General features: G+C 46.9%; 1 protein-coding gene across 3 annotated transcripts in view; it reads left to right on the top strand.

The window, feature by feature from the left end:
* Nucleotides 1-758: 758 nt before the first annotated feature.
* FRMD1 (FERM domain containing 1) overlaps nucleotides 759-19,256 on the top strand; it is a 42,333-nt gene continuing 23,835 nt past the window's right edge. For 2 of the 3 annotated variants that reach the window (XM_030499926.1, XM_030499925.1), the window contains exons 1-2: nucleotides 10,250-10,766; nucleotides 16,163-16,253. In XM_030499926.1, coding sequence (XP_030355786.1) covers nucleotides 10,536-10,766; nucleotides 16,163-16,253 — 322 coding nt within the window. In that variant the 5' untranslated portion in view covers nucleotides 10,250-10,535. Of the gene's footprint in view, nucleotides 879-10,249; nucleotides 10,767-16,162; nucleotides 16,254-19,256 lie in introns of those variants that run through there. The other variant, XM_030499927.1, reaches the window with a different exon arrangement.

Raw genomic sequence — 19,256 nt, 5'->3', positions numbered from 1 at the left:
TAGAAAGTGAATTACAACATAGAAGAGGGAAGGAGGCAGGAAGATTTCCAACACACATGCACCACAGCACCTCCTTCCCAAACACGTTGCTCCTGCACACTCAGGCTCCCGGACCCCACCAGGCACTCCGTGTTTCCAAATCTGACCCCGACTCTTCGACAGCATCTCTTTACAAGTTGTCCTGGGTTCAGGACACGTTGTACTATCTCCTCTGCCCGGCCAACCCGGTTACGGCAGGGCAAGCCGGTCTGAACTGATCGTGCCTTGCCTTAAATCACTCTTAATGTAGAGTGACCTGCCTACGGAGACTTCATCGCTGCCACCGCGGAGCAGAGTGTTCCATGCCAGAAATAAAATCGCTCCCAAATGGTGGCAAACCCCCGCCAGCCACCGCAGGCAGCCGCTGGGGTCTCCCCTACACACGCATCGCCCGTCCCGCCACCCCCTTTTTCCCCCTCAGCAGAGGTGCTAAGGCCGCGACCCACCCCCGGTCCCACTCCCGACCAGGACGGTCCCCAACTACCGCCTGCCCCGCTCCCCGTCCCTCAGGACCGGCCGGGGAACTGATTGACAGCCGCGCTCGCCAACCAGAGGCCACGCCGCAGGCCCGCCCCGCCTACTCCTGAGGCGGTGGCGCGGCGGGGGGCGGGAGAACCCCGCGCGGGGCTGCCGCGGATGTCGGTGTGCAGCGGCAGGGCGGGCACGGGGGGGGGTGCCGTGTCCCGCCCCGCCCCGCCTGACCACGCCCCGCCGGCGGTCCCCCCTCAGGGCACCCCGCCCGCGCCGTTTCTCGCTCGGCTCAGCTCGGGTTGGCCCGGCGGGCGCTGGATGCCGCCCCGGGGAGTACTGCGGAGCCCCTCGGACGGGGCTACCCCGCGGTGAGTGCGCGTCCCTCTGCGCCTCCCCTGGCAGCGGGTGGGGCGGGCGCGGCCCCGGTGAGCTGCCGGGGACAAAGGACGGGGGACGGGTCCCGAGTGCGGGGCGGGAGCGGCACCGGCACCTGTCCCATCCGGCTGTGGCGAGCGGTCCCCTCGGAGGACGGCGCGGCTGGTTTGAACGGGGAGACCTGCGAAGCGCCCGGCTGCGCTCGCCGGCCGGGTTGAGCGAGGCAGCCCTTTGCACCGCGGAGGGGAGGGCTCGGTGAGAGGTGCCTGCCCGGCGCTCCCCGCCGGTGTGCGGCCGGCCGCCGACCCGTGCGCTGCGCGCTGTGGGAGTGCGTTTACAACTTGGTCGGTAAAGGGAGGTCTGAGTTTCGGCCGGAGCGCCGCAGCGATTTCTCGTTTTGCTGCTGTGTTGTGAGGGAACTTTGCCGTCAAAGCGGCGGCGAGCGGAGCGCTGAGGCTGTGGGTGCCTCCGGGAGCTGGGCTGGGGCTCCTAGAGGCAGCGAGGGTGGGCAGGACCGGCTGGGAACGGGAGGGAATGGAACTCTGGAAGTGCTCTGGAGTCTCACCGGTGTTAGACGATGGGGTGATGCCGGTGCACGTTCCTTGGGGAGCCCTCCGGCATGTCCCGGGGCAGTTGCCGTGTCCCAGAGGGCTCCTGTGGGACATAAGATGGCACAAATCCGGGACGCTTCCCAGTGCGCACATGGTTAGCTGGCACCTGTCGTGCAGGTGCTGATGGAGAGTGACACGGCCGTGGCCGGACGGTGCAGGACGGCTTCGGGCCCGGTGGGGTGCAGGTTCCCCGCATGCTGTAGCACGTCAGGCAGCGTGAGCAGTGTGGGGCAGGTAGCTGAGCACCTGGGCCTCCTCCAGGGCCTCAGGGATGAGGGGCTGGAGGCATCCCGTGGGGCTGGTCTGGCTGTGAGGACAGACTTCCATCTGCCGGCATGGGACAGGGTGGGGAAGGAGTGTCCCAGCAGGAGAAGGGGTGGGTGTCAAGAAGGAAAAAGTCTCCATACTTAGTTGTTTCTACGCCTCGTTGTTTCTACGCCTCTTGAGTTACTTTTTGGTAACGATTTACAGGGAAAGGCTCTGGGTTTCCTGTGCTGGGAAATCATCATCCTCTGCATCGAGACATGTTTCTCCTCCTGCTCGGCAGTGACGGGCTCTCAGGTTAACTCCCCCGTGGCATTTAAAATGCACATCTGTTTTTTTCCACTGCAGTGTGCTGTCTGAACCTTGTCCCTTCTCCAGAGAACTGCTGTGATGCTCAGGCCCTCGCAGTAAATACTTCAAAAGCATAGGGCACTTTCCCAGAGAAAATAATGAGGATGTATTTCTAGCACTAGTGATCTCTGGAGTGATGTTAAAAAAAGAGGCGGAAAACCCCTCCTCTATATATATATATATTGGTTTCCCATTCATTTGTTCAGCTTTTTTTTTATTTTTTTATTTTGTTCCTGGAAAACTTGGCATGACAATAGAATGCCTTGGCCTTACTCTGTTGTTTATTCCTCCCATTTAATTGTTGTGCACCCTTAATCAAAGTGTCCTGTTTCCAGCACTGGCGATGCTGAGAGTCTGTGTAGTAGCCAGTGTTTTGGCTTCACACGAGGAATGCCAAATCAGAACAAAATGGAATCCAAAAGGGGGGAGGGGGGGGGGGAATGTTTTCTTGCAAAGATTACCTTAAGGGGGGGGGTGGGGGGGGGAAAGGAGTAGGACAAGTGTAAGCAAAAATAAGTATACAAAATGCTATTGAAGACCATGAGTTGTAGTGATTTTTATATTTTTTGGTGGTTTACCAAAAAATATTGTCTGTGCTCTTTGGACAGGTTTTTTTCCCGTAAAGATTTTTGTTGTTATCTAGAATTTTATATAGTAATAAGCTGGAATAACCAGCAGTGTCAAACTTGTGTCACCCTTTTTTTTTTCTGAAATAAAAAATCCTAACACACACCCTCCCCCCAAATAAATTCTATTTATATGTGTGTTTCTGATTTAAGTCTTTTTTTGATAGAGGAAGTTTTTTGATAACAGGTATGGGCCATGTAATTTCATTTTGGGGTTTTTTTATAGGTTTTAAAAAGTTTTTTGTTTTGTTTTTGTTAAGAAAAGCAAAGCTGATAGTGCTTTAAAGCTACAGCACTCTTTTCTGCTCCCAACGCTGCAGGTAAAAAGTCTTTGAAATCAGTGGTTAATTGCATCAGTTAGCTTTTGTAGTAAAGTGGTTGCCCTACTGTTCATCCAATGCAAGACAATGTGAATTGCTTGCATGCTTACTGTGCTCCAGGGTTACACTTCTTTTCTTGCAGAAAGTCCCGTGCTGCTGCACTGCTGCTTGGTTATCTTGGTGATTTTTATCAATGGTACCTCAGTTCATGGTTTGTGGTTAGTAGCTGAGCATGGACAACAAACGGTGGTTTCAGCCCAAGAGAAGTTCTCTGACAAGGAGGAGCTGCTCCTTGGAGATTCGCAGGAGGCAGTAATTTGCTTCTTGTTAAACCATTTCTTATGCTTGCCTTTTTTTTTTCTTTCCTTCATCCGTCTATTTTATCATGTTGCAGAATTTGGCATCACCTCAAAAAATGCAGCACTCTGGGTTTGGTTGTTTGGTTTGGTTTGGTTTTTTTTGTTCTGTTTCTTTTTTGGGCCATGTCTTCCCATTTCCTCAATGCTTTGCTGAAGCTGATGTCTGGCAGTACTGCTTGCAGCCTCTGAAGCTGCATCTAATCATGAAGACCCTGCTGTTTGTGTTAATTTTGTCAAGGTATCAGCAGATTGGCATTTTCACACTTGTAATAGAGGCAAGCTGTGTTCCAGGCAGAGATTTATTTATTCTTTCTAGAAGTCTGTCCACTTTACATAGATCAATATTCCTCTCTGCTCTGAATATGCTCAGGACTAGCTGGACGCTTTAGGAGGAAGAAGGTTAGAAGCAAACTGATGCATAAGCTGCCTAATTGGTCTGCATATTTAGATGGTGATTCAGATGCAGGAGATCAGCAGTGGACTTTCTCCTTCCTCTGGGGAAGTAAGCCAAGCTGGTTTGGTTTTTTCTCTTACCTGGTTATTACTGGTAGCAAAGCTGTTCCTGCTCAGAAGAGTTCTTTACATGATATATTGGTGAAAGCATGTCTGTTCTTATTTGTGCTGCAACTCCAGGTATTGCTTGTGAAACTCTAATGATGCTTTCCTTTTTTTCTTAATAAAGACTTCATAGTCTGGTTGCTAATAGATCTGTTACAAGATCTTGGTGAGAATAGAAAATGAAGGAAGAGTTTATTCACACTTTTTTGGTAGCTCTGCAAGGTATTTCAGAAGGCTTAGTGATCTGTCCCAATTCAGTGCAGCCCTGCTCAAGTATAAAAATATCATTGTGGAATAAATTCTGCAAAGACAGTCTTGTAGAAGAGTGTCTCTCAGCTGTTGTGCTTAAGGCAAGAGTACAATAGATTTGCTTGGGAAAATCAAGGCCAGGTGGGATAGATGGGGCTTTGAGCAACCTGGTCTAGTGGAAGGTGTCCCTGCCTGTGACAGGGGGCTGGAACTAGATGGTCTTTAAGGTTCCTTCCCAGCCAAACCATGCTATGAAATTCTGTTTATAGCCTTGGTAAACTTAAAAACAGGAATGTGTTTCCAGTTGCGTTTCCTGGCTCTGTATATGCATGCCCATGGATAAGCTTTCTGTAGGCAACTTGAAAAAGATGTGTCCATGGGTTTTAGTGGAGACAAGCTTGTTTTACTGAATGGCTATTCAAGTAATTCGCTTCCCTTAACCTTTGGAAGTTCTCATGCAATGCTGTCTTGGTCATCCAGGTGAGAAAACAGAGCTTTGCACTTGTGAGCAGGCTTCCTTTGCAGCTGCTTTATGCAAGGTGTAATGGACACTGAGGCTGTCTCATGCCATGTCCCATATTTTGCCAGTTCTTTCTTATGCTTCTGCATTTACCTAGGCCAATCAACACCTTCAGTTGCTACTTACTCATAAACTTTAATATGCTTGGCTTATGAAGTATGAGGAAGCCCTATAAACGATTGGTAATCAATAATAAGTCCATTAATAGATTATTCAGAAGTAAACAAATTCATTGTAATGAGAAACTTCATGTTGGTAGATAGACATGATAGGGTATGTGCTGCTACTTTCATTACCAATCAATGAAAAGGCAGGATCAGTTGATCCATTGCTCTTCCCATCTTGGCAAGAGAATGTCCCCCAGGAAAAAGGCTTGCTAGTCTAACTGCAGACTTTACTGTTTGGGTATTGTTTAAAGCATGTACATTGCTAAGTTTTACATGTGCTTCTGATAAAATAATGTATTTTGAAAGGCTGCATGTTTTTGTGTGCAAAAGTTCAAAAGCACTTACCATCCCTTAGCAGCGATGGAAAAATGTAGTCCCTGATTCTGTCCCTTTTTGCCTGAAGCCTTTGATACTCATTGTCTATTTCTCTCAGAAGGCTCCTGAATTCAGTTTTGGTTTCAGGGAAATATTAAGCGCAGATGATTCATGCTGGGCTCTCCTCACAGGGAGTAAACTGTTGAGGAGCTTTGTTCATCCCATGGGAGAGCTGGATGGAAGTGTGGCAGCCACCGTGCATGGTCCTGCCGCCACTGCCTTGCCATTGTGCTGCCATGCGCTGTAGGAGCACCTCCTTTGGTGCTCTGTTCCCAGTTAAGCCTTTTTCTCCATTTTGAGGACTAGTTAGCTGTAGTAAGGTCTGATGTGTGCCCAAAAATGTGAGTCACTTTTACTTGGCTACCAGAGAACACTGCCAACCCTGGCTAGGAGAGTTGTCCCCTGTCTTTGGGCTTAAGGACTTGGGCAGCCTACAGGCAAAGTAGCATAGCAGCATGGTCCCAGGCTAGGAATGGGTGTCCCTGGGAATTTTGGGAGATCCTTTCCAACTGGCCATGTTGTGGGGGGTGCAGAGCAGAAGAGTTACAAACTTAAGAGCGCATTTCATGTTCCATTAGTCACTTGCGCTGCTTAACGTGAGGCAGGAAAACTTTCTGGCACAAAGGTGTGGGTGGTCATGCCCCACCAAGAGCTGTGTCTAATCCTGTGATGAAGACTAACGAGAGAGCATTTTCCTCTCTATTGTTAAAGCTCGATGTCACCGGGGAGTGCTGCTTGTACAAGAAGAAAGGAAAAAGGTTGTTGGTTGGTACCTAAGACCACTGCTCAGCTTCTCCATCTGTCTCAAAAGGTACAGGGTGATGGCTAAGCTGGAGTTTGTGAAGGCATCTCCCACAGAATCTCTTGAAAATCCTAAAGGAAAGGTGGGAGCCAGGCATACATCCCATTCCTGCGAGAGGGCTGCACTCAGATCTAACCAGTATTGCTTGCAGATGCAGAAGGCCTACTGCAGTTGCATCTCCCGTACTGTGGACTGAAAACCATTTGTATTTGCTGACAATGTTGCATCTGTCCCATAACCAAGCTGCATTGGTTCTGGGATCCAGTCCTTCAGAGCACCCAAATAACTGGGAGGTGTCATCATATTCCTCGATCAATGGCTTTGAATAGGGACTTCCTACTAAGCAGTGCTCAGTGTTTGAAGGCAGGTGTGTAGTCTACCCCAAAAGCAGTGTGTGCACACCAAACTCCGTACCTTACCTCCTTGTGGCATGCTAGACCTGAAGTGGTGCTGAGGCAGATATATTTGAAAAGTCAATGTGCTTCTGGGAATTTGCTGCAGGGCACAACCTGGTTGTCCTGGCTGTCGGTTGTAGGTGGCACTTTTCATATCATCTGCAGCCGTGACACAAAGCTGTTTAGCTTCAGTCTTGTTTTCTGCCCTGGCAAGCAACTTTTTTTCCCTCCCTCCTGATTGATGCATCTTTCCAGAGAAATTTTCATCAGCTCAGGTGATAGTCAAAGGAGGTAGGTGGGGTGTTAAGGTTCCTGGGAATGGTTAATGCATGCCATCATTACATCTTTTACTTGCTTGGGCTCTTTATTACTGTTTTGCAGATAGTACTGGTGCCATACAGTAATGCCTCTGAGGAGACAAAATACCAGGAGGGTGAGGGGAGTTCTCAGTTTTAAGGCTGTGTTTCATCATGACTATGAGGCAGCCCAAGTGTGGGCTGCTGCCAAAGACAGATTTGTTTCCAGGCAGTTGTCTGTCTGTCTTGCTGCAGGACTGCCTTGATTAAAGCTGCTTAAGCTGATTGTGAAACTGCAGTCTAAGAGTCTAGTTGTCTTAGAAGCACAAGACATCTCTGGATAATGTCTGGAAAATGTTCAGAAGAGTCTTAACATTTCTGGACAGTTTTTGATGGGACTCTATAGGGTCACTCTGGTAGGGTTTCATCAGGAAGATGCTCAATGCTCACTTTCTGTCAGCTGTAGCAAAACCGGCTTTCCTAAGATGTTCTTACTCTAATAAACCTTATCAAGCATGTTTCCAAGTGTTCTTGAGAAGCATAGAATTACCTGTGCTTTTTTTCTTAATAGAGGAATTCTATCGAGATTTCATTCTGTTTTGCTTCTTTGAGTTGATAGGTGACTGTTCGTCCATCTATCTGTTTTATCCCCTTGAGATGTGGTTGTGGCAGTACCTAGAGTCTGAAATCAGGATCAGCACTCAGTTCGCTGCAGTCCCATGTTCTGTTGTGTAAAATACAGTAGTGCTCATAAGGCTGTGCAAACCCACGTGCTGTCTGGATGAGACCTGCTTCCAGACAGGCTCTGGAAGCATGGCCCCAAGTTCAGCGGTGGCAGGTCATCTTTGTTCCATTGTGTATATGGGCTGTGTGAGGTGGTTTAGCCAGCTGTCCCACTGAAATCCAAAGCAAACAGTCTCCTTACTCCTCCTCCCTTGGCTCTATCACTTATCCCTCTCGCTGGGACAAACCTCAACCATTCCTGCTTGGACCGAGCAAGTGCTGAAGTTCTGGACCAGTGCTGGAAGGAGAGAGGAGGGTATGATTAGGGGTTTTCTTAATGAGTTTTTACAGCCATGTTTGAGCTGTTTAATTTGAAGAGTCTTGAAATTAATGACAGGCATGATTTCCAAAGCTCCGCTGTACATGTGTTCAGGTAAAATAAAGAGTGTTAAATAAGCTGTGCCACCTCTCTGGGCACTAATAAGCCTCCTGACCAGTACCAGAAGAATGCAAATAAATAGTGCCTTTGACTGTTTCATTGGTAGACTGCTGGGCCTTTAACCAAGCAATTACATCTCGAAATGCACTTCTACAGGAGCTAAAACATGCTGTGATTTTATTTTTAAATAAATAAATAGTAATAAAAAAGCAACCAAAACCAAACCCAAAACCAACCAAACAAAAAACCCCCAACAAAACCAAACACCTTGTAGGGTGTCCCAGAGGCCAATGGTTGACTCCAGCTTTTATTAATTCGTCTGCAGTGCATTTGCTGAAGCTTTTAGGGTTTAATTGAGGTTAAGAGGTTGGAATCTGTGGTAAACAAAAGAATGGCATATGGGCAATCTGAAATTGTGTATGTTTAAGTAAGAGCATTCCTTCTGGCCACTTGTTTTCATTGGGCAGTTACTCTTGGCTCACAACTTTTTTTTTCAAGGTGTAAACATGTAATGCTAGCAAGTTAATGATTCACTATGGTTTATCACATCCTAACATACCTCTGGAGAAGGCTGAGCTGGGCTTGTGTTTGACCTCCCCCTTCAGATTAAGGACGTTGCCTCTTTAACCTCTTACCTGCCGTGGCAGGGTCCACATGCTCATTTGTTTAAAAACATAGGGAGAACAATGCTCTCTCCCCTTCCTTTCTCATTTCCTTGCTCCCAGGGCCCACACTTGCTCTCATAAAAATCCAAATGGACAAAGCAGGTGTGAGACCAGAGAAAGAGCTTTCCAGAAGCTTTGTTTTATAGAGGCTACAGGGAAGTGGGATTCATTTTCTTTGGTTGTGCACACAATTTTCTGTGGCTGTGTTTTTAATGGTCACTTCTTCATTCTAATTCAGCTCTGTTACGAGCCACATGACTGTCTGCAGGTTGTGATCTCCCTGTGTGAGTGGGAATGTGTACAGGCCAGTGCAGCAGTTTTGACAAGCCTCCTTACACTGGAAAGCTTGAGCTCATACTCTGAGGCCTTTATGCTGTTGATAAAGTTTATGGCGCATATGACATCAGCTGGCAATAATGATGGTGACCTGTTGCCCCTGAGTCATTTGGTAGACATCTGTAATTTATATACAGCTGTTAGTAGTGTGTAGCCTGCAGCCTAAGAGAGCTCATCAGTATAATTATATCAATAAGGGAGGATAAATCAGAGTTTTTCTCTTAATATGTAATAGAACCTCTTATCTGTCTCAGGGAGTCAAATGTGTTTTTCCCACTTGCTTATAATTTAGAGCAATCTCCTTTTTAAAACTCCTCATTCCTCTTTAAATTGTTTTTGAAAAAAAGAAATAATAATAGCAGCCTTTATTAACCCCCTCTTTTCATTACTACAGTAAATGCAATTTTTATGTACTTCTGTCTCATAAGAGGTGCTCTACATAAAGAACTTGTATCAAAAATGCTTTATTAAGAAGCATTGTATATGCCAGCTCAGGGAAGGAGGTGCATGGAACAGCTTTTGTACTTGCAAAAGGACTCTTATAGATCTCTTTCTTGTATTTGCTTAAGTAAAAATCAAAATGCTTGAGTGCAGAATTGAAGAGTGAGTGGTAAATCCAATTTTGGGGGGCTTTGCAAGCAGGCATCAGCTAGCAGCACCTGGTGATGAGTACCTAACTGTTGCTGGTGAAGGGAGTCATGACGGGGTGACTTTGGGGAAGCCAGGGTTTGACTTGTATTAAATCTTGCACAGGGATGCTGTGGATGCCATAACTGGTTGGTATCTTGCTGGTTCAGGTGTCTGCTGGTGTTCATCCCTAACTCGCCCTCAAGGAGCCTCTCCCCTTCCTGATGAATTCATCAGGTGCCAGAGAATCCTTCCTTGCTCTGGAGAGCATCAGGGCAGAGAGGGCTATAAAAGGTCACAAGCTGCTGAGGGAACTGTGTCTAGCCTAGGTATGTCATGAAGATGTGTCAGCTACTGTGCTTTTGGGTGTGAGCTGAATTTCTGTCTCTTATTTCTGCTATTATCATAACTTAAGCTCCAAGCTGGCTGTGTAGCTTGGGCTCAGCCCTTGGAAGGAGGCTGGCAGTGCTCACCTCACAAAAAAGTATGATACAGCAGCTCAGCCTTGTGAGTTGATGCATTTCCACCTCTTCCTTTGAATTGAGGTATAGAGGATTTGGTTTCCCAAGGTCTAGGGGTGAGGTCAGAGAGAAAGCAGCTCAGATGAAGTTGCCTACACTGACACATGCCTGCTGATGGCTCATTGAAATATCTGCTTTGGGTGAGAGTGAGGTAGTTGGTTGAAGGACAGGGTACTTCTCCCTTTCTTGTGGGCATTTCTGGGGAGCAGTCCATGGTATCATCTGCCTTATCACTGAGTATGTCTCGAAACCTTGAGCCTGGTTGTTATTTTAGGGAGACCTCATTGGTTTATGGCACTTTCTTTGGACTTGCAAGCTCTTTAAAGGTTGGCTCTACCCAGTTTGTGCTGTGATGCCAGTGGAAACATTGACGATGGCACTGTCAAACGTGTGTGGTTTTGTTTATTGTTTTGTTTTAAACAGCAAGGAGGAAAACCTCCCATCAAATGCATGCCATGGACTGCTCCCAGTGCTGGCTGGAGCGTAGCACTGATGCTCTCACCTTCTTTACAGGTGCGTGGGATGAAGTGAGCCTGACGCCTGCCCAGAGAGGAGACCCTGTCCCCGCAGAGCTGCCCACCATGAGCAGGGTGCTGCTGGCAGGCAGGATGCAGCCGGAGAGCCGCAGCGTCTGCGTGTTCCTGCCCACCCGCGAGCAGCTCAGCCTAGTCGTTGGGGTGAGTGGCTGGAGGGAGGGTGGGAGGTCTCTGCGTTAGGGCTGTGGTTCAGTTTTGTTAGCTCCCATTGTTCTCCCAAGAGCCTGGTGTGGGTCTGCTGACCAAAAAGCTATTAGCCAGCTTAGGGTAATTGGTGCTCCATTTTCTATTGGGCAGCTTCAACTCATTTGCAGAGTTCCTTAAAAGTCTCTGTGGTGTTTTTGGACAGGGGGTCCCCCTTGCTCTATTTTCTTTTTTCTTCTGAGTGGTTTTGTCACTGCTAATAATCTAGCAATTTTTGAAGATTGAGCCTGAAATGCCTTGATGACTTGGCAAGTGTACCCAACACATGACCGATTGCTCTGACTTCTAGCTATTTCTGGTTTGGATAGTCTGCAGATCCCTTCAAAGACTCTTAAGGCAGAGTAGGCAGCCGTTGAGGGTGGGGTTTTCTCCGTTCTTTGAGTACTTGTACACACAAAAACGAGAGGTAAGTCACTTCATTCCTTTGATCGCCACTTCAGATGCCCAAGAGTGTGTGCATGAGTGACAGCAGAGCCAGGTCAGCTGGCAACCCAGCTTGGCACAGTGTCCACCAGGGCACGGTGCCTCTTTGTGCAACGCCGGCTGCTCCTTGAACTTGTGAGAAACTGAGCTGACAGAGGCACTTCACATTCAGAAGACAAGCCAGCCTCAAAGATAAGCACTCTCTTGTGAGCGTGTACGTGCACTCATGTGTGAGCTGGGAGGGTTTTGCTTTGTTTTGGGTGGGTTTTTCTCCCCCTCTGGGATGGGGAGGGGGAGAAGACAGTTGAGGTGAACTGTTATTTTAAGCACTTGATTTGAGATGGTGGCTTTTGAAACTATGCATGGTAATCTTCAAAATCCATGTAGGAATTTTCCTACCTGCTGTGCTTGTGTGGCATCATTAACTGAAACAGCCACAAGGGCTGGATGGAACAGGGCTTTAACAGCAAAATCTGGGGCACTCTGCTTCTAGGTTACCCGTTCAAACCCAGCCCAGCTACTGCCCCAGAGGGCTTTTTTTGCAATCTGCTGGCTTTTGTGCAAGCCTCAAAAGGACAATTTAATTAAGTTCTTGGTGGCAGGTGCACAGGCCTGGGAATGGTCTGTTGTGGCTGACCCTAAATCTCACCTTCTTATATCAGGGAGGCTAAAGATCTGAGATAGTGGAGGCCACCCTGCTGTGGGGAAGGTGTGGGCTGGTGTGCAGGAGGGCAGTGTGCCAGCAGGGCTGATGCTGTCACTACTCCTTGCTGGGCACATGGAGCAGCAACAACATGCTGTTCCTCCACTGCTGGGTCACTCTCCACTATATTAAGTTTAAGCAGTGCTTACACCATACAGTAAATTCTGGATACCTGAAATTTATCATAAAATCATAGAATCATTTAGGTTGGAAAAGTCCCTTACGATTGAGTCCAGCCTTACGATTGGGTCCAGCCATAAACCGAACACTGCCAAGTCCACCACTAAACTATGTCCCCAACTGCCACATCTTTTAAATACCTCCAGGGTATTTAATAAGCATAAGAAATGGTCCTTTGCATTGAGTGCTGGCAGAGACGGAAGGAAGGTGCCATGTCCTGCCTGCTGCCCCTCCAAAGAGTTGGGGTGCCTTGAGCGTCGCTGCCTTGTCCCACAAAGGAGTGCCTGTCACAGTACCTCTCAGCAGTCTTTTTTTTGTGGTTCTGAGCAACCCAATCTTGAGTTGAAGATGCCCCTGCTCATTGCAGGGGAGTTGAACTATATGACCTTTAAAGGTCCCTTCCAACCCAAACTATTCTATGATTCTAAAGACGTTATCCCTCCTTGCTTCTGCTGCTTCTTGCTTTGGTGGCTGGAAAGCTGGAGAAAATATATATGTGGAGATGCTTTTGTGTGAAAGGGAATAGCTGCCTGGGCCAAAACATGAGACCTCAATGCACAGTTGTGTCCTAATTGCATAGAGAGTGAAACATGACCTGTTACAGCTGGGCAAGTCACCAAAACCAGCTTTTCATTTGGCTTCTGTCTTTACCACAACACCCCTTCAAAACAACAACGAAAAATAAGGTTTCACAGCTGGAGATCTATATATATATTTTAAAAGGAACATCAAGGCAATTTTCTAGTGATGTTGAACCCAAATTTAATTAGCACAACCACAGATGATACTTTGTGCATTTATTAGAATAATAATGCCACTACTTAAGATTTTCAAAGCCTTTCAACCTCTTCAGTGTGGAATGCAAATACTAAACAAGCTTGCAGCTCAATGAAGTAGGTAGGAATGGTTATCCTTCCAGCAGAATAAGCTATAGATCCTTCCCATGATAAGCACAGTGTTTATGCAGGTAATTCCTTTCTCCTCCCTCCCATATAAATTCCACCCTTCCAGATAAGAGTTTACCTATATGTGTTTTATGTGGTCATATGTAGATTGAAGCCTGCTCTTTTAAATGGATTTGTTTTATGCCCTTCGCAGATAGTGCTGTTGAAGAGAGAAGAGCAGGGGCCATTGTAAAGTCTGTTCCCTCATAATTGGGTATCTCTTAATTAACTTTGGTGTCTACCTTTCTGCATGTATAGGTGAATTTGAGGGGATGGTGACGAGGAAAGTTGTCTTCCTGGGACCAACTGCGAGCATGAAGAGAAGCAGAGCAGTGAGGAGAACTAGTGGGTGCTGCAGCTCCATCAGCCGCCCTGAGGACAGTGAGGCAAAGGGGGAGAGGGGACATCTGAGCACAGAGCAAAGCCGTCTGCCTTGCTCCAGGCAGCCCCAGTCAGGAGGTGGAGTATGAGCACCAGAGAGCTTAAGCGGGCTTTGAGTGAGAATGGGGTAACTAAAAATCGTATTGCTTGCACCTAAGATCTTGGAGTGGTGTCCAGTTTGTTCAGTTCTGTTTATCTGCGAGCATTGTGGCTTATCTCCCTGGCGGTGTTGAACCTGTTGATCAATATCAGCTAGTTCTTATGACTAGGTTTCTAAAAATTTTCTGGGGTGGTGGCAGCTGAATAAAGGAGAGACTCCTATGCTAGCGAACGTCTGGCTGCCAACGAGGGCAGCAGGGCAGCCAGCCACCCTACCTGTGTTTAGGTACTTCAGAAGCAGCCACAGCAGATGTTGCTCCTTGCCTAGCTGTTGGAGAAAGCGTGGGAGCATGAGCAGGAATTTTTTGCAGGGAGGAAGTCAGGTGAGATCCTGTGTGTCGGAGAATGGCAAGCATAGGTCTCAAGTATTCCAGTTGTTCTGTGAGCAGGAGAGATGATGTTTTAAAGCATATGGATTGAGTTAAAATAGAGATTGGTAACCAATACATGTGAATATCTGCACACAGAATGACCCTGGAGTAGCAGTTACCTTCTGTAAACTTGCACTCCGCTTTGGACTAGTGTAAAGAAGCCTTGAGTCTGACATGAGGCAAAGCTGAGGATCAGTGGAAGGAATGATTCATGGCGTGTCTGGGATGGAGCTTGGCACAGGAACCATATGCAAAGGGAGGAAAGGCCAAAGAGAAGCACACAGATTAAAAATGCAAAGGGAAATGTTGGTTGTTTTGAGCAGAGGGGAAGGCAGGAGGAGGGAACAGCCATTGCAAGTGTTGCTGGTATTCCATAGCCTTGAAGGCTGGGAGTAAAACTTGATACAGAAGGGAAGTGCCAAAAGGAGAATGGACAAGGTGGTAGTTCACATACCTGCTGTGCAAGAAATCCGATTAAGTTACTACTTTAGAGTTGAGTGTCACAAAACACTGAAGTGCTCAGTTCCCTGGAACTAAGTGCCTTAAAGCAGGTTTTTCTTCCCTTAGGTGTGAAAGTGTGCCACTTACAAAATTCATCTAATTTCAGCTTTTCCATAGAGTCCTCTACTGCCAGTGACTCATGTATGCACATAACCATTCTGGCTAGGGGCAGGTCACCTCTTCCTTAGTGAGTCCTTCCCAGCTAGGAGAACATGCTTAGAGCTTGCTTCAGAAAGGAGGTCAATTTGTGCCCAACTTTCCCTTCCAACTGTGTATTCCTGGCAGCTGAGTAAATACTGCTTTTAGGTGGGAGTCTGTAAAGGTGTAGTCTCACACAGAGACCCATATTAAGACCTGGATGTGGTTTTGGGTCTTAACCAGAACTGTGTGTTACCTCCTTACTTCCCAAAGCACATACATGCACATGCGTGTATGTATGGGTGTAGCACAGGTTTCAAAGCTCCCAATAAAACGGTAGTGAGCGTTTGCGTAGTGATGCTTGGCAAGTAGAAGAAAATGAGTAATTAAATGACCTCCTGTTTCCCATTGTCCATGTCTAGTGACATGATACATCCTGGGGCAGGGACAGAGCGCAGCCAGTTTCTGGGGAGTGTGGCACTAAAAGGGTTTGAAGAATTACAGTGGCAATTAGTTTGGCGGTGATTAGTCTATAAGAGAGTTCAGCAGTTGGCTTCTGCCCAGTCGTCTTTGCTGCTGTGAAGGTAGTGCTGCATTGTGTCCCCTCGGGAAAGCTGCCTCTGCTGCTGTTAATTGCATCATCCAGCAGCAGTGCAGTGAAATTCAGAGCTTCTGGCCCATTTCGTAGCTGCAGCTGGCTGCACCCTGTGCTGAGCTGAGCTTGTCTGTGTCAGCGTTGTCCTGTTTTCCCCATCCGCTCTTGCTCAGAACTCCTTCCCCCATGCCTCTGAGGGGTTTTGATTGTGCCTGTGGTTATCTGTCTCTGCTTCTGGGGTGGTGCAATGGGGCAGGGAGAAAGGAGGCTGTAGGTGGGGGGGCATTTAGGGGAGGAATCTTGTGATGATAGTACGCACCCAGGTCTGCACGTGCAGGTAGCCAGCGTCATGCCGCTGCTGGGGGAGCCTGTGCTCTGAGCCACCCTGCTAGAAATGTGTGTTCAGTACCTGTGCCACAGTGCTACGATGCTCTTTTGCTCTATGCCGTGCTCGCAAATACTGCCCAGCCTCTGGCCCCATGCAGGAGCGTATGAATGCTGGCAGCTCTGCTTCCCCAGTGCTTCCTCAGGGCATGCACAGTGTTATGGGAGGCAAGGGTACTGCAAGGCCTCTGTGTGGCATGGAAATAGGAAAGAGCTTATAGGCCACTGATGGGAGCCTCAGAAGATGATGTTGTTAATTGCTATGTGACCAGAAGTCAGCAGGGGACAGAACAAGCTCCTCTGGGGGGGTACAGGGCAACCTCATCTGTAACCCATGACCTGTTTCTGCTCTCAAACCATGCAGTCTTGAGTTTGGTTTTGTACTTTTGTTTTTAGTTCTCCTTGAATAAAAGTTTTTTCGTTTTGTTGTTTGCTCTTAACCTCTCTTTCTTTTTTTGCTGTGGTACCCCAAAATATACTGGCCAGTGTAAAGAAGGATTGCTCCATCCAGGTGTGTGAGCCATCTGTAATGTTGGATTGGTTGTTTCTTTCAGGTCAAAGCCACTGGACAGGAGCTCTTTCAACAAGTTTGTGATCTAGTGAAGATTAAAGAGCCTCACTTCTTTGGCCTCAGCATTGTTAAAAGTAAGCAAACTCAATACACGGAGCAAATGACTTGGCAAATGTCCACAGACCTGCTTGTGTATTTACAGTGTGTGCATATATACACAGCAGCCGTGCCTGCGGGGAACTTGATTGTAATAAGGTCACAAAGTATGTAGATTATGCACAGGCTTCTCAAGCTCTTTTGATCTTTGGTATGTGGGCAGACAAATTGGGAGAAGGGGGGGCTTTTGTTCTCCACCTTTGTTCTTACATTCCACCTCTTCGTGGGGTTTTCTTTCTCTCCTGTAGCCAAGTTGCTAGCCAACATATTTGTCACTGAATTCAAAACTGTCAATAGTTGAACAAGAGGTGAATTTTAAATGGACTTGGGGGCCGAAAGTGTTACTTATCTTCTGAAGTCACACGAAAAGAATGTGGCAGCAATGGGAGGAAACTTAAATGGTTTGGGGGGACTGAATGTATGTGTGGGGGACACTGGGTCTTGAAATGTTGCACGGGAAATACAAAACTTCTTAGTTTGTGGGTTGAAGTCCAGTCTCCTTGGTCCTATGGCTTAGTACTGACCAAGCAACAGTGTAAGATGATGCCTTAAAGGAGCAAACTGATACGAGATATTGCATTTCTAGGATGGTGTGTGCATTGGCACCCCTTCTGCCCCCAATTCTTAGTAATTAGAAATGGATCTCTTGTCCTCCTTATCCTGCCTCCCCCCATTTCCAAAAGCATGGAAAGGACTTCCCTCCAAAAGTTCTCTCAAGTGTGTTATTTACTATTGCAACTCCATAAGGTGTGTAGAGTCTCCAAGAGATTCCATCAGTGTAGCTAAAACAGTAGCTAACAAATATATCTGTGTGTTTAAACCAGCACAGGGTTTTTTTCTTTAAGATGAGGAAGACCTGAATGCTCTTAACTCTTTTTATGAACCAGCTGTGTTCCTGTGAGCCTCCCTATCTCGCTGCCTTTTTTAACACCAGTTTTCACCTATTGCACTTACAGAACATCTTGGGTGAAACTGGAGCTCCTGACCTCCTCTGCGAGAGAACAGGGCAATTTCATTACCATTTTCTTTGAATTAGGTGCTCTTCTGTTCTCCTCATGTTTCTTTCACTTTTTCCTCCCTTTCCATCTTCCTTGTTTCATATTTTCTGTGCCCTGGTTTTTCCTTCCCTCGCACCTTTTGCATGGAGCAGTTTCCTTCACACTGTCAAGCACAGGGACTCGGACCCCAAAATACCCTATTGTGGCAAATGCCTTTCAGCCTGTTGGAAATGCAGTATAATTACCCAACCTAAAGAGCACAATAAAGCTGTGCTGACTAGACGTTAAAGAATATTACCCATGGTTTTAAACATAAACAGTCTTTTTCTTGCTTCACAGAAGTGTTCTTCCTTTTTTGAGCAGCTAATTCTTTGCACAGCTCTCAGAAAAACATCAAGGAAAAGAGTTGCAGGAGCTCAGTAGCCTGAATTAACCTTTTTGGTTTGTTCTGTTTTCTTGGCTGTTCCTCATTCCTCCTTTTGCTGTAGCTTAGTTTGTAAAGCTGCTTAATTGAAAGCTCCTCGTACTTGCCCTGGCTTCTCTTGACAGACATCTCCCTCCACCACCCAGGCAGGTGTCAGGGTTTTGGATAGAGGAGGAGATTTATTGTTGTTAGTGCCTCTGTTTAAGAAACTGTTAGGGCTGAACAACAGGAAAATGTCAGCAGTGAGTTTCTCAGCCTGAATGGCCTTAGCCACAAGGAAGGCTGCATCCCATTCTTGAGAGAGGGAGCAAACCTGGTCTGTTTGCTATTGCTTCCTCTGATCTCTACTTTTATTCTGTAGAAGTCCAGTAAGCTGCTGACTGGAGTCTTGTTGGGTAGGTTTTGAGTATCTTCTTTGTTTCATTTTTAATATAGTTTCATGTTTACTGCTGTAGAAAAGGAAATAATTTGTTTTCTATTTCCCAACTTGAATTTTCCCCCACCTTGTTTTGGCCAGCAGACTGGTGATCACCTCCCTTGCTGCCAGTAGTAAGTGGTCTTCCTTCTGTTGCAAATGTAGCATTCTCCATCTCTGGCATTTGGAAGTAGCCTGTCTGGGCCTGCTTTTCAGGCATTTTTGGTTTCATGGCAAGCTATCATGTCAAGAAAGGGAAGCAATCCAGTCAGGTTGTGGGGATGCCTGGGTAAGTTTTGCATTGCCCAGGGTTGTTTTGTGGGTACTTAAATCAACTGCCTTGCCCAGGCAGCAAGTCGGTGTGTGTCCTGCAGAGCTGAGAAGGGAAGGCATGGGGTTGGTCTATGAGGTAGGGGCTGGTTAGGTCTCCAAAAAATGGAGGGGAAGCCTCTGCCTTTCAGACCGAAGTATTCCTCTTCTGCATCATGTTTTCACCTCTGTGCTGCAGCTCTGAAATGTCATTTTCAAAGAAACAACTGTCCTGTTTTAATAAGGGAAGATTTCCTACTTTCTTAACATGCATTTGTTTTTGGCAGTCTGATGCTGCCACATGCAAACCAAGGTATTCTAATCCACCTATATCCATTACCTTGCTGCTAATTTGTCAGCAAAACCCTGACTGTCAGCAGTGGCAAGAGAATGAAAATTAAAGGATTTCTACAGAACTGTAACCAATCACACTGGGTGGATTATCTGGATTAGGAGCCCATTTGACCTGCAGACGTTGTACAGATACACTAATGCTCAGTTGGTTTCATAGTAAGCATGTGTGTGTGGGGGGGGAGGTTGGGGTCCTTAATCATAAACAGAAGTTTAAGCCCTAAGTGTTGCAAAAATGAAAACAGCACCACAAAGCACCATGCAAACTGCAAGCTATGAATGCTGTGAGATATGAGTTGTAGGTCTAGGAACCTGTCTTCCAGCATTTGTTGTCTAAATTCGTTGCCTTCAGTGCTGATTGTTACAGATGCTGAAGGCAAGCTTCAGGATTTAAGGTAACAGTAATGGTGGCAGAACAGAATTTTTCACCCCTTCTGCTCTTGAGCAGACCACTCCAACTGTATTTGGGGGGGGTGAGCGGGGA

Source organism: Strigops habroptila, chromosome 10 (assembly GCF_004027225.2).
Source record: "Strigops habroptila isolate Jane chromosome 10, bStrHab1.2.pri, whole genome shotgun sequence".
NCBI classification, from domain to species: Eukaryota; Metazoa; Chordata; class Aves; order Psittaciformes; family Psittacidae; genus Strigops; species Strigops habroptila.
The sequence above is the reverse complement of the archived record's forward strand: the minus strand, read 5'-3'. Positions and strand labels throughout refer to the sequence as shown.